This window comes from Gossypium hirsutum, chromosome D10 (assembly GCF_007990345.1).
Source record: "Gossypium hirsutum isolate 1008001.06 chromosome D10, Gossypium_hirsutum_v2.1, whole genome shotgun sequence".
Lineage (NCBI taxonomy): Eukaryota > Viridiplantae > Streptophyta > Magnoliopsida > Malvales > Malvaceae > Gossypium > Gossypium hirsutum.
The window spans coordinates 3,480,717-3,494,645 of record NC_053446.1 but is presented as its reverse complement, the minus strand read 5'-3'; the positions used below and the strand labels follow the sequence as shown (position 1 = coordinate 3,494,645).

Below are 13,929 nucleotides of genomic sequence, written 5' to 3'. Positions count from 1 at the left end.
GAGTGATGCCAAAGGAAATCCAACTACACCATACATGCTCATATTCATGACAAATTACGTTTTTCAACATGCTCATACACTTAACAATTTACGTTTTACAATCCATGTTCGGTATTCGGCTGTCTTTTTCAATAATAAGTTTGAATTTATGTTTTCCCTTTAAAATCCTTTAAAAATGCAATGCATCTCTCACTACATCTAACATTTTTTGATTTATAATATGGAATAAAGAGTTAAATAAATAATTCAAATTTTTATTCAATTCAATCATATTCATTAATAAGTTTGTTTAAAAATTATTTATTGTTTGATTATTATATAATTAATAATATTATTACTTATGTGCTTATTTTACTTATACATAATATAATTATTAAAATTTATACTTAATTATTTTTACCTCTAAATATATATAAATTTTGGTAAAAATTTAAATATAGATGTTTAATTATTATTTATTATTATTCATGAACATGTTCAATTATATGTTCATGTTTACAAATATATACGTTTAATGTTTTGTAAATATGTCCGTTTAACGTGCACAAATAAACTCACGAACATGTGTACTTTTAAATAAACAACTACAAAAACAATTTTGAAATCCTTAACAAGCATAAACCGAACACAAGCTAACTTAAAAATAAACAAACATAAATATATGTTCATTTATAAGTCTAACTCAATACATGCCAGGAACTAGAGAACAGGTAAAAAGGTCGGGCGTTGCGCCACTAAAAACCACTGCGTACCTACTACCGGTCACCAGGATTGTGGGGGAGAGAGAAAAATGTAGTCTGCAATTGCATGCATCACAATGAACACTCATGTCCCCCAATAACATCTCATCACAATGCAAAGACTGACAAACCGGATCATGCACTACATAAATATGATTGATTCTCTCACGAGGGATTTAACAAGAAGTACTCTTGTAACATTTATTCATAACTGAGAATAAACATAAAGTACGTAAAATACAGAAATAAGACAGAGTTGAAAGTAGAAACTACTAGTACAATAACATTCAAAGCAACTACTTGTGCCATAATGATATTAAAGGCAGCTAGAAACTTGGTACTTGGTGGTACTCATATTACACAACCAGAGTTCATGCATACAACAACACAAATATTGATTCTAATACCTGTCTTCTTTATTTCTAGACTGCAAACCATTAGAGAGAGGCCAGTTATGGAGAGGTATACAAAGGTGAGAACTTCATTACCATGATTTGGGTTCAATCTTCATATTTGAAATTCCCAACTCCGAGCTTCTGTACTTCAACCTTGAGAGACTTGAGGTACCTAACAGCTCCATCGAGAACAGCAACAGTATCCATCTCATCAGCACCCGGAACGATTCCCCTTAAAACCTTCACCATTTCCTTCATTTTCAGTCGCTTAATTTCAGGGTCACAACAACTGCTATTACCAGAAGACTTCAGAGTATAAGAGGAAGACTTGTTCTTTTTTGGTTTCGAGCCATGAGCAGAGCGAGAATCAGCAGTGTCGAATTCATAATTTCCAAAGGTCCGGGCTGTGCTAACCTCTTCCTCATCGTACTCAACTTGTTCTTCCTCTTCCGAGCTGAGCAGTGCATCAATATCATCCGAATCCTCTTTCAGAAAAGAGGATGTTTCTTCTCCCACATCATAAACATCTTTCCTCTCATACTTGCCATCATTGTAATTTGCAAAAACATTTAATTCATTACCATGAAACTTGTTTGTGATAGTCGGGTTGAACAAGACTTGGTTCCTATTATCAGTCTGATTGAAAATAACAAAGTTCTTGGGACAAACCTCAGAGGGTTGAAACTCAATGCCATGGAGGGGCGGCAAGTGTTTTGCACATGGAGGAAAAACTGGTCCAAAAGCAGATGCAACTGGGATATGCATGTAATTATTGGCCACTTGATCTGCAAGTGTGGGCACTGCTTTTTGGGGGTAAAATTGTTGGTCACTCTGCATCTTATTTTCTACTTAACGAGAAGTTTAAACTTGGTTTTGAACTTAAAATTATTTATTTTTAAGTTGGAAGGAGGTTTATAGCTATAATTACGGAAAGACTACAGACTAAAACTAGTGGATCGCCATCAAAACAAGACAAGAGCTGCCTATCCCCAATTTCCCATCAACAATATCAGATATTTCATTCTTTGAAAGCCTACGTATAAAACAACCAAATGGAAGACTCCCCCAGATCCCAATTTCCAAGAGTTGCTAACTACTAGACTACGTAACTGGTTTTAGCAACTGACGGAAATACTCGGCCTGTGATAGCAAAATAAAAAATCATTAGAACTATAACAAAATGCACACAGAGATTATGTCCAGAGAACAACAAAAATATTCTTTTGTCCGCAAATCTATCTGATATTACTTGATTAAATGAACAGATCCATAGGAAGCTCGTTAAAATGGTTAAAAGTTTACAAGTTTTCTCCGTGTCCAGATTCACTGTGCTCACAATTGCTCAGATTTACATGAAAAGGTCAATGAAAAAGCATTGCTCAGATTTATAAAATAACTTATTTTTCTTCACTATGATACCTGTATATGTATGCATAACTGTTCACAAATGTGCTTGGTCCGTGCACATTGTTATAGTGCATTAATTATATCTTGGGTGAATTAAGAAGACATACTTTCCTAATCAGTCAATTGAAAAACTAAAAACCAAGAGGCATATCAACTTAATAAAATCATGTGACCGCAAAATTAGTAATAAAACCACAGTTGACATGGCACACATGGATATATTTAAGACAGTTTTTTTTATGCATTTCCAAGGACACACTGCAACAGCGGTAAGAAAAACAAATTTACCTGACAAACTTGAACTAATTGATAGTATGCAATAACACCAACGCTCATTTTAATCTTCCCGACTTCCTTAACTGCACGATATCTCTTTGTGGTTGCTGCAATGTACATTCTCAAACCTCTCCAACCAAAATTTTATCAATATCCAACGACGCTAAATTGAATGAATTGAATCCCCTTCCAATTCCAAATTCAATTGAAATTCACCTACAACAATATAATAATTCCTTATTAAATATGACATACAAACACAATGCACATTAGGATTTAAACTACATTTTATTCAGCAAAATTATAACATAAGCAATTAATCGTCACCCCAACCGAATTATAACAAGGGGAATTAAAATTCATAGAAGTTCTAGATTCACAAAACTTACCCAAAATAAATTACAGTATGATAAGAAAGAAAACAACCATTCGAACACGATAAACCAAAGACCACGGCATTTTGTTTATCTTCAGTTCAACCCCCAAAGTGATTAATAAATTCTAGCCTGCAACCAAAAGAAAAAAAGAATTAGCACTAATTTAAAAATATTGAAATAGCAGTTAAACCAAGGGATCTTCAATAAAAATAAATCAACTAAACAAAGGGCTCAATAATAATTCAAGCCCAGTGGATCTAAGAATCATAAAGGAAAAAGACAATGAATGAAGTTCTATTTAGTAGCTGATACAAATCTAAGAGAAATCAAAAAGAAAAATGAACATTAAAAATAGCTGAACTTAAAAAGAAAAAAGAAACTCACTTTCCATCAAAAGAAAACATTATTTTTAAAAAAAAATAGTAAATTTCTCAGTAAAACTAAAAAATAAATTGCAAAGGAAAGGGAAGAAAGAACACGGAGAGAAGCATACATACTAGCCAAAAAAAAACCTATATTACTTAAGCCACAATATTATGATAGCTCAAAATAAGGAAAAAAAATCTGGCAAAAAGAATAAGATTAAAATCCTTACAAAATAAATCGAGAGATTGGAGTGGAAGCAGCCAAAAAAGAAGTCGGGATAGGGGAAAATGGTGCTATAAGAAAAAAAAATCCCTAGATTTGCGCTGAATGAAGTTGCAGAGGTAATTAAGAGAGTGAAGTTGGGTGTGTGAGCAATTAATTTTTCCTCTTTTTTATTTGTATATAAAAAAAATAGTTGGGATTTGTTATAGGGATAAGTGAAGTTAGGGGGAGTGAAAGGAGGAGAGATATGAACCGTTGGATTAAGGGCATTTCCGTATAATGCGGAAGGGAAAGTGACGGTTGGATGCACGCGTGATTGGGAAGAAGAAGCTGTGTGGGGCCGGCTTCACCTGGTTTTTGACGATTTTTGTGTATCGTGGAATCGACGCTTCTTCTTTTTTCTTTTTTTTTTGGTAGCTTTTATATTTTCCTTTTTCTTTTTAGTTTTATATTATTATTTGCCTAATTAAGTTAAAATTTATCGTAATTAATATTATTGTTTTTTATTATATATTAACTTTGTTGATTTTTTTTTATAATGGATCTAAATTAATTGAGCTTGAAAATTTAAGATTTTTATAAAATGAATGCGGGTTAAAAAAGTCAGAATTTGTCATTCTTATAATCTTAGTTCTATGTGATTAGTGTAAAAATAATCATGATAGTAAAATTAGATATTGTAACGATATTGTAATATGAAATAAAAAAATTAAATGCAATAAACATCTATTCAAATGGACCCTAAATGGTAATTTCTTAATACATAATTTTTTAAGTATGAATATTTAAAAAATTGTATACAAATACAGATATTAAAAATATTTATGAAAAATGAAAGAAATTTGAAAACAGAACAGGGAGGCCCGTGAAAAAGTGTTGAATTGAGAAATGGGCTAATTTACTTGGATCATCTGAGACCAAATAAAGGGTTCGCCATGGCTAGTTGGCTACGATGCATGGTTGATGACGGCAGCAGTTAAGTGGAATTATACCTGACAATGAGCCCGGTCTTGAAGGTCTGTCAAAAAGTAAGAAGTTTATGACAAAAATATACGCCTAATAAATAAATTTAGACAAAAAAATATGACACGTTTTTAAATAGGTTACACTTCAAGTAAGATTTTTTGACTTAGTTTAGCTTGGCTCAAATTTATCTAGATTTTTCTTATTGCTGTTTTACTATCATTTTGATGTTATTTTGTTGTAATTTTTTAAATATTGTATAATTCTTATTTTATTATTAATTTTTGCTATTATTTTAGAGGTATTTACCTGCTAAGTTGTAACTATTTTAGTGTTATTTAAGTATAAATATTTTTTAATGTATTTTTAATTTTGTTGGGAAATATTTTTAGTGTATTTTATGTATTGTATTTTTTAAAATTTATTTTTATATAAAAAATTAATATGAGTAGGCTGAACTGAGCTTAAGTTTAATATTTTTTTATCTGAGTCAAACTTAAATAAAATTTTAAACATGTTTTTTTTAGATTGAACTGATCCAAACTTAAAACTTTATACTAATTCAATGGTCAGGTTTAGGTAGAATATCAACCCACCAAAAATGAGTCCACCCTGCTGGTAGCAGGTAAACTTGATGGTCTGTTGGCACCGGCTGATAGTTTGTATCCAGGCTTTTTTCCACGCACCCCATAATCATTAGATGCCAACTTTAATGATTTAAACACATTGTAGCCTAAACATGTCTATTTTGCTTTTACAGCTACTAGTTTTAATTTACCATTGCTACTTCACATCATCATGTTATAATAGAAGTGAAGGACTTTTGACCTACATCACACTTTATCGCCCTATCCCTATGTTATATGTAATGCCATTTTAGCATTTTAAACTGTTTTAGAAGGGTCATAAATAAATAAATAAAATTTAAAAGGTTAAAAATATAATTTTATCATGATATTAATTTATAATTTTTTTAAAATTAAAAATTTTAATGAAAATTTTTCATTTTGGGCTAATATGTATAGAGAGAATTTGGTGTTAGGGAGGCCAAAATAAAACTAAAAAAACTTGGGGTAAAAGCATAAAGTTTACATTAAAACACTTAAATTAAATTATATTTTTTAAGAAGGATTAACATAGTAATTTAACCATTTAAACCAAGGGGTCCACTTTCTAAATCAATGCCAATTAGTTTTAGTTAAATTCTAATAAAAATTTTGTTACATTTTAATTATTTCAATATATTTCGTTCCATTTTGATTAATATTGGTCTATATAGATATATACATACTCGTACTTATTGGTACAAAATATTTTAAATCAAATTTTAATATGTATTATCTAAATTATTTTTATTTTATAACTACATTTAAAAGTAAATTAATTTAAATTAAATTATTGAATTTATTTCATAAATTTAAAATTTATATTTCCACATGAATATATTTACATGTATGTAATTGATGTATACTCACATTTATATATAATATATGGTATTAAGAAACTAAAAATTAAGCGACATTTATATAAATGAAATGAGATATCAAAATACTGATACTGTCAATACCAAAACAAAATTATTACATCTATATAAGTGTGATACTGATAACTTTACTTAATTCTCTTAAATGTACTAATCGAATTGACCCGGACCGAACCGCCCATAAACATATTTAATATTAACATGACGATATGAAAATTGGTGTTTTAAAGAAAATTTTATATTAAATAATTAATATTATTAACTATTTTCATTTTTTATATATTTATATAAAATCTCTAATATAACACTTTAAAACCAAAATTAACCCACAACCATTTTTTTACATAAATTTTTTATATAATAATTAAGTTTTAGTTCAATTGGCATAGATATTATTGCCAATGCAGAAGGACGTGAGTTCAAGTACGTTGAAATGTATTATCTTTATATTTATAGACTATGGATTGATTTTAACATTATATAAAAAAATTGATTATTTAGTTAAACGCTAAAACAAAATTTTATTGCAAGTTTTGGATTTGAATTTTTATTTCTAATATATTTTTTAATTTACCCTTAATTAGTGATGGCAACAGAGTGGGGCGGTTTGAATTTTTACTTGTTCGACCCTAATCTGATACTTTATTGTCATGCCCCAATTTCGACCTGATTTTGATCTTAAAATTTTTAACTCATTCCAAACCTAAAAATTAATTGTATACCCAAACTAGACCTGTCCGCCCGGCCCGACGGCCCGCCCGAAATATGGGAGGGTTCGGGTAAAAATATAGGCCCGAAATATAGGCTTTGGCAAAAAAATGAGGCCCGTATAAAAAATAGGCCGGGCTCAGGCTCAACTTTTTTGACCCGAGCCCGGCCCGGCCCGAATATAATAAATATATATTTTTTATTTTTATTTTTTAATTTTTAAATACTTTAAAAATATTTTTATTTTTTATTTTTAAAATATTTTTTTGTGTTTATTAAAAATCGGGCCGGGCTCGGGCTTATTATTTTTCCCGGGTCGGACCTGGGCAAAATTTTAGGCCCATATTTCAGGCTGGGCCCGAGCCTAAGATTCGGGCCAAAATTTTTTCCGGGCCCGACCCATGAACAGGTCTAACCCAAACCCCATCTAATTCCACCCAAGCTTAAACTAAAATAAAATATTTAAGAAGAAATTGGCACAACTTCCCATTGGATTTGTTTTATCATTCTTTTAGTAGGGATTTGACTCAGTAAAAAATATACATTACATCACAAAAGAAAAAATAATGAATGAAAATGAAAGAGAAACTGGAGAAAATAAATTAAAAAGAGAGGAGGAGAATAACTGATATAAAATGGGAGTAAATGTGATAAAATGATGCTAATAGTAATAAATTTTAAGAATTTTTTAACCTAAATAATATTAAATATATAGAAGAATAATTTCGTAAATATTTTAAGTTGAGCGAAGTGATTTCACGCTAAAATTAACTTGACCTGGTCGAAATTTTAAAACAAAAAACTCGACCATATCAAGTCAAATCAACTCTAAACTCTTCAATTTTAAGTTTATTTTTGTCATCTTTATCCTAAACCTAAAACCTCTAATTAATTATGAGAATACAATATGTATTTAAGTTAATGTTCCTTGATGCGGACTAAACTCAATTCCTTTTCAAATTTGAAACTTTTAAATAAGTTCTAACCTCTAAAATCATTCGAGCATCTCCTTATCATTAAAACAATGCATAAATCAACTTTCTTTGGGGGTCCTATTGTGTTGATTTTATGTTAAAAAGAAAAAGGGGAAAAAAAACCTTATATATAATCTTGTCTGTTTGCCCTTTCCTTTCCACATAATTTAGATCTTGCTTGGAGGAACTTTCTTCGTCTTTTAACATGGGAGAAGCTAAGCCACTGCCACTGCCAATCACAGGTTGGTTAAATACACATACATAGCTACTATGTTACTCATTGTATGAGCATTAGATATGGAGATTTTAAATTTTTTAAAAGTAAATTTTATATATTTGAAGGATAGTTGAAAAGTCATATCCTGTATTTGTGTTTCAACATATATTAAATATAGGTTTTGTACATAAACATTTAAAAGAAAAGTTGGGAGTAGCATGTAGGCCAAGTACATCATTCGTTAAATTTACTTCATTTGAATTTGTGTTAGCAATTGCAATTCACAACTTCATTTTAACAGTGTTATTAATTAAAAATTTAAATTATATAAGAAAATATATTTCTTGAATTAAAATTAAAAAAAAAGGTTAAATTTTAAAAATTCAATCAATATAAAGATTGGAGAAAAATTAAACCTTTTATAAAGTTAATCAAAAACACGATAAAATTATAATAGAGGTCATTGTATTAGGAGTCAAATTATATTTTTTTTCCTCTACTCAAAAAGTAGATAAATTAATTCTCATAGTTATATCAAAGAGCAATTTGGTCTTTTCTATAAAAAAATTCACTCATTTATGCAGTTCAAATCTGATAAGGTTGATAGAATATCCAGACAATGCCACGAGGCTTGTCACATGTATCTCATGTTGATAGAGTTGAGCAAACAAAACCGACCAAACTGGGAAATCGAGTCGAATCAACAATTCGGTTTAATTCGATTTTGGTTAAATGATGTCATTAAACCACATCAATTTGGTTCAATTTTGATTTATTCCATTGGACATCGAAAAGTTTAAAAAGAACCATTTAAAAATTCAAGCGTCAATATCTCATTAATTCATTGCTTATTTATTATTGTTGTTAAAACTTCCAAGAATTCAAGTCCTCGTCATTTTTTTACTTATTATGTTATTTTTTCTATCATTATTGTTGTTTTTTTGCTGTCATTACACATTAAAAGTTATAAAATACAAATAATTTAACATTTGATCATGTTTAGTAAAAATTGAGAGTGATTACACCAAGGTTTAATTAGATTTTTAATAAACATTTATAATTATAGATTTTACAAATTATTTTTGAGATAAATATATTGATTGAGACTTTTTGTATAATAAAAAAATTAAATTGTCAAATAGTGTCTAAGAAACATAAAACAAAGATAATTTTATTTAATTAAAATTGAAAAGTTCAAATCTAAAGACAATTTTGTTTTAATAAAGTCCAAAAGCTTAAAGCCCAAAAACAATAGAGAAACCAAAATCTGAACCGATTTAGTACAGTTCAGTAATAATTAATTTCTTATATTAAAAATTGGATATGATGTTGACGTACCGGGACCAATTTTTAACAAAGAAAATAAATGAATTTTTTACCAGAACCAATTTACTCTTTAATCTAATATACAATACTTTATTTACTCATTTTTTTGAATAGGAGCAAAATAGAATCCACCTCTTAACATAGGAACCTCCACAATACTTCTACCTCAAAAACACCGATGTAGGCATCATAAGTGAATTCCTTTGTGCGATTTTCTTACCAGTTCAGGAGAATGAAGAACGGACTCGAAGGAACAAACTATGGTTTCAACAAACCCATCATCAATAGCGCCCAAAAACTATAAACATTGGGTACGGATAGGTTTGTATGTACTCTTCGTGCTTTCTGGCCAGTCAATCGCTATGTTGTAGGGAAGACTGTACTATGAGAAAGGTGGAAAGAGCCAATGGTTAGCAACACTTATGCAACTCGCAGGCTTTCCCTATTCTCATTCTTACTATTGCTTCTTGTCTCTCAAAAACTCCGACTGCAACCAATTCTGGCACAGTTCCCCCACCATCCGCCCTGGTTCTCGCGTCGATTTATATCTCCATTGGCCTACTTGTAGCAACATACTGCTTTCTTTACTTGATGGGGTTGTGATACCTTCCCGTGTCTAAATATTCACTCATCTATGCATCACAGTTAGCTTTCAATGTTTTCTTCTCTTATTTTCTCAATTCACAAAAGTTCACCCCTTCCGTAATCAATTCTCTAATCCTTCTCGTGTCTCATGAAGACTCGTCAACTCCAAATGGAGTTTCAAGAGGGAAGAGCGTGATCAGGTTCATATGCACCATTGTTGCATCAGCAGGAAACGGGTTGTACCTTTCTCTGACGCATTTCTGCTTTCAGAAGGTCATAAAAAGGGAATCGTTTTATCAGTCACTAGTCGCATCAAGTGCAATCATGCTGGGACTTTTTGTTACCGGAGAATGGAAAAGTCTAAAGGGAGAAATGGAAGAACATGAACTAGGAAAGACATCATATATCATGGTTTTAGTATGGATGTGCATACTATGGCAGGGTTTCACCATTGGAAGCACAGCACTGCTATCTTGATGTTATTCCGATCCTAGCTGTTATCTTTCACATGTCTACCAGCATTATCTTGATGACCGAGAGTCTAAGAGTGAACACACCAAACAATAAACGTCAATAATGAAGCTTAAAAAGCTTCCTCTTCTTAAAGCAATGAGTGAAAGATAATGATGCTAGAGTTTAATTACTGCCAATAAAGATGTACCAAAGAAAATAAATGGTCAAATCAATTCACTAACTGCATGAAGCTTATGAGTTTATCTGTTGTCATGAAGCAGTAAATATTGCAAACAATGACTGTATTTTTTTTCTTGTTATGACAATAAAATATTTAAAAGTTAAAACTAGTTCAATATTGAATCAGTCAAGCAAAATCATATAATTTATCTTTCCATTATCATCAATCAAAACAAAACGTTTTAATTTGCATATCTTCAAAATAATATTAAGCAACCAAATTAGAACCTAAAAGAATTTGCACTTCCTCAATATTAATTAATCTTCACGATTAAAAACTTCTTCTACCACCTCCAAATCCATCTCACAAGCAATCAAGGAAGAAAGCTCACCTCAGCATCTGAATAGCAAGAAACTGGTGAGCCCTTAACCCAGAAACTATAAGTGGATCTCATCATCATGTATGCACTTTCGGTGATCTTTGACCAGTCAGCATCCACACTCTTGAGATGACTATACTACGATAAAGGTGGGAAAAGCATATGGGTAACTACCTCTCACCACCTAGGCACCCAAAAGTTGCTTGCACTGTCAAAGAGCAAGCAGCATAGCTTTGGTGCATTCTATTGGACTCTTGCACCTTCCACTATCAACTTTTCCCTTCACAAAAGTTTACTCCTTTTATAATCAAATCACTAGTTCTACTAACTATGTCCTGATATTTCGGAACTGGTCCAGCAAGCCACACTGAAGTCTCCAAAGGAAATATGCATTTGGATTATGCACTGCTTGCAATGGCTTGATCAAAAGCTTCTAAATGGAGAAACACATGCAGAGGTTTTTGAAATGTTGAACTAGAAACTTATGCCTCAGAAGTTATTTGCCAACAAATATAAGGACTTAATATTCAGGCAGTGAAATGATACGCTAGAATTATTAAATAACATGCTTTTGTTAATGTGCAACTGTAGCAAATAGAGTCAAATTTTCAAAAGAATCGTGTTGCATTCTATCACTTAATGTGCAACTGTAGCAAATAGAGTCAAATTTTCAAAAGAATCGTGTTGCATTCTATCACTTTTTCTTTTTGGCCAAATATCATGATCTACTTCAGACCATGTTGCTGAATACACTATTTAAGTAAAAAAAAAAAACCTTAGAAGTTAAAGTAAGAGTACCCATCAGCAGCAGACTTAATTCACTACATCAGGCAACCAACATAATGAGCTCGAGGGTATTTTCTCTGCAGTTGTGGCCATTGCACAAAGAACTGATCTGCAATCTGTAACTTGTAAAGCAACAGACCACTTAAAGAGAGCCTTTTTACTCTTGCAATGCTCTCAACATAAAATATGGATGACCATCTAATCCCAACAACCTGCAAGCAAAATTTACAAGAAAAATGGCTAACTCCAATTTTCCTAGACGTAGAAATGTTTATGCATTTAACTTTTGGAAAAATTCCATCAGTAATATCAAAGAGAGAAAGGCAATACAAAATAATATGGCTTCCAGGGAAAACAGACAAACCTTGAAAATGAAAGCAATTACACATAGAGGAATACAAGTACCAGGGCCATTGCAAAGAACCTGCAATTAAAGTCAAGTTTATAACAAGAAATTTGATTCTGGAATTTTTCTTTAGTAAAAGTAACAAGATTGGAAGGGGAAAAAATGGTTGGACATAACAGAAACAGAAAAATACCACTTGAGGTCTGATTTTAATCATTAGCCACAATGCATGAGCCGTAGCAACTAAAGTTGTCCAGACAGAAGTTACATATGATTGACCAACTTCCCTGCTTCTATAGATTTGCATAAACTCTGCAGAGATTCCCTTGACACCCTATTGTTGAAATAAGTTTAAGAAGTAAACCTCTTATTTGACCAGCAAAAAAGCAAAATGATTATGAAACATAGTTCTACTTCTTAACGATAAGCACAGCTATGGAACCATCCTCCATTCAATGTCAAAACTCATTTAAAACTTTAAATTTTACAAACGAATAGAAATGTTTGCAAAAAGTAATTACCAACACACGAAATCGGGCAATGAAAAAAACTGTTAGTCTAGACTGTCCAGTGGATCATACTTGAGGGTCTGCAATTAGGATATCATTTAGAACGAATGATGCACATTCAATTGTGAGGCCATCAAACATTCCAATAAAAAGGAGCTACATTTACCTTAAAAATAACATCGAAAATTAACAACATTGACACATAAAGGGGAAAAGTGCTAAAAAGAATATCAAAATCATTAAATAATAATTCAAAGGATTTTCATTAAATAAAAATATATAAAACGTACACTCAAGAACAAAAATCCACATTAAACAAATTGAAATCCAATGAAAGAAAGTACTAAAAAGAATCCTAGTAGCAATTAATAACATAATGAAAATTTGAAGTAGCCAATTTTACCGAATCAGCCAAAGAATTCTCAAACATACGAGCTTTCTGAAGACTCATATTATCAGTAGCGGCGGCGATATAAAACCTCGGCGTAAATCGATCCTTTTGTAAAACTAATAAGAGATTAATCATCTCCGCTGTGTGTCCTCCTATACCGATAAATCAATATCCAAAGATCATAATTAAACATCGTGAAGTTTAAAGGCAAATAAGGAAACAGATAAACGAAATTTGAAGCGTACCTGAACCTAAAACAATGAGAGTGCTGAGAGTCTGCTGCGGTGTTCTTTTGTTTAGCGGCTTGCCGGTTCGGTAAATAACGTAAAGAAATCGAACCAATATGATGGTAATGAAGGCGACGAAACAAGTGATTACAAGATTTGGAGATGAATTGGAGAAAAAACAGCTAGTGTTTTTCTCCATTTCTTGATCTAAGTGATATATAAGAAGAAAACAATTCAGAGTAGAGGCTTTGATTTAAATGTTGATTGTTGAAACAGATAATTAACAAGGATTAAGAGAGGAAATTTAAATTGTGTGATTCGAAATCCAGGGATCAATAAATTTGGAATTAAGAAGAAGATTTTTTTGAGGAAATTGAAAATATTAGTGCATTAAGAAGAAGAATTTCTGATTTTGGCGGAAATAAAAATAAAAATATAAAAAAGTAAACGGATTTTACAAAGAATAAGATTTCAACATTTTTTTTTTTTGCGTTTCCTCCAAATCCACAGTTTGCGGGATAGTTTGAAGGCCTAAATAGAAAAGTAGCCCTTAAACCATGGTAATTTTTTCATTTAGGTAACTAAACATTTTTAAAGGGGATAATTCCACCTTTGGTT

The 13,929-nt window shown here is 31.1% G+C and overlaps 2 protein-coding genes across 8 annotated transcripts; both read right to left on the bottom strand.

Moving 5' to 3' along the window:
- Positions 1-915: 915 nt before the first annotated feature.
- On the bottom strand, positions 916-4,061 carry LOC107913773 (transcription factor bHLH144). 2 transcript variants are annotated; one of them, XM_016842401.2, is made up of 5 exons: positions 3,791-3,962; positions 3,208-3,324; positions 2,831-3,034; positions 1,805-2,275; positions 916-1,675 (listed from the first exon to the last, which is right to left on the bottom strand). In XM_016842401.2, the coding sequence occupies exons 4-5, from the start codon at positions 1,970-1,972 to the stop codon at positions 1,241-1,243; spliced, it is 603 nt and encodes a 200-aa protein (XP_016697890.1). In that variant the 5' UTR covers positions 1,973-2,275; positions 2,831-3,034; positions 3,208-3,324; positions 3,791-3,962; the 3' UTR covers positions 916-1,240. The 2 variants fall into 2 exon arrangements, with proteins under 2 accessions (XP_016697890.1, XP_016697889.1); XM_016842400.2 differs by having other exon boundaries at positions 916-2,275; positions 3,791-4,061.
- Positions 4,062-9,321: 5,260 nt separating this feature from the next.
- On the bottom strand, positions 9,322-13,819 carry LOC107913772 (UDP-N-acetylglucosamine transferase subunit ALG14 homolog). 6 transcript variants are annotated; one of them, XR_005919552.1, is made up of 7 exons: positions 13,330-13,814; positions 13,097-13,236; positions 12,378-12,518; positions 12,203-12,262; positions 11,851-12,050; positions 10,473-10,580; positions 9,322-10,302 (listed from the first exon to the last, which is right to left on the bottom strand). XR_005919552.1 is itself a non-coding variant. In XM_041102828.1 (6 exons), exons 1-5 carry the CDS (start codon positions 13,508-13,510, stop codon positions 11,874-11,876), a joined length of 699 nt encoding a protein of 232 aa, XP_040958762.1. In that variant the 5' UTR covers positions 13,511-13,814; the 3' UTR covers positions 9,322-10,580; positions 11,851-11,873. The 6 variants fall into 6 exon arrangements, 2 of the variants coding, with proteins under 2 accessions (XP_040958762.1, XP_016697887.1); XR_005919553.1 differs by having other exon boundaries at positions 9,322-10,299; XR_005919555.1 differs by having other exon boundaries at positions 10,473-12,050; positions 13,330-13,819.
- Between the last annotated feature and the right edge of the window lie 110 nt (positions 13,820-13,929).

Bases quoted from the DNA above. Each gene is read 5' to 3' on its own strand.
- LOC107913773 (XM_016842400.2), bottom strand. From the start codon at position 1,972: ATGCAGAGTGACCAACAATTTTACCCCCAAAAAGCAGTGCCCACACTT.
- LOC107913772 (XM_016842398.2), bottom strand. From the start codon at position 13,510: ATGGAGAAAAACACTAGCTGTTTTTTCTCCAATTCATCTCCAAATCTT. The intron at 12,263-12,377 runs GTATTTTTCTGT...CTTTAATTGCAG, and splicing joins TTAAAATCAGACCTCAAGTG to GTTCTTTGCAATGGCCCTGG. The intron at 12,051-12,202 runs GTTTGTCTGTTT...TTTTGCTTGCAG, and splicing joins TAATTGCTTTCATTTTCAAG to GTTGTTGGGATTAGATGGTC.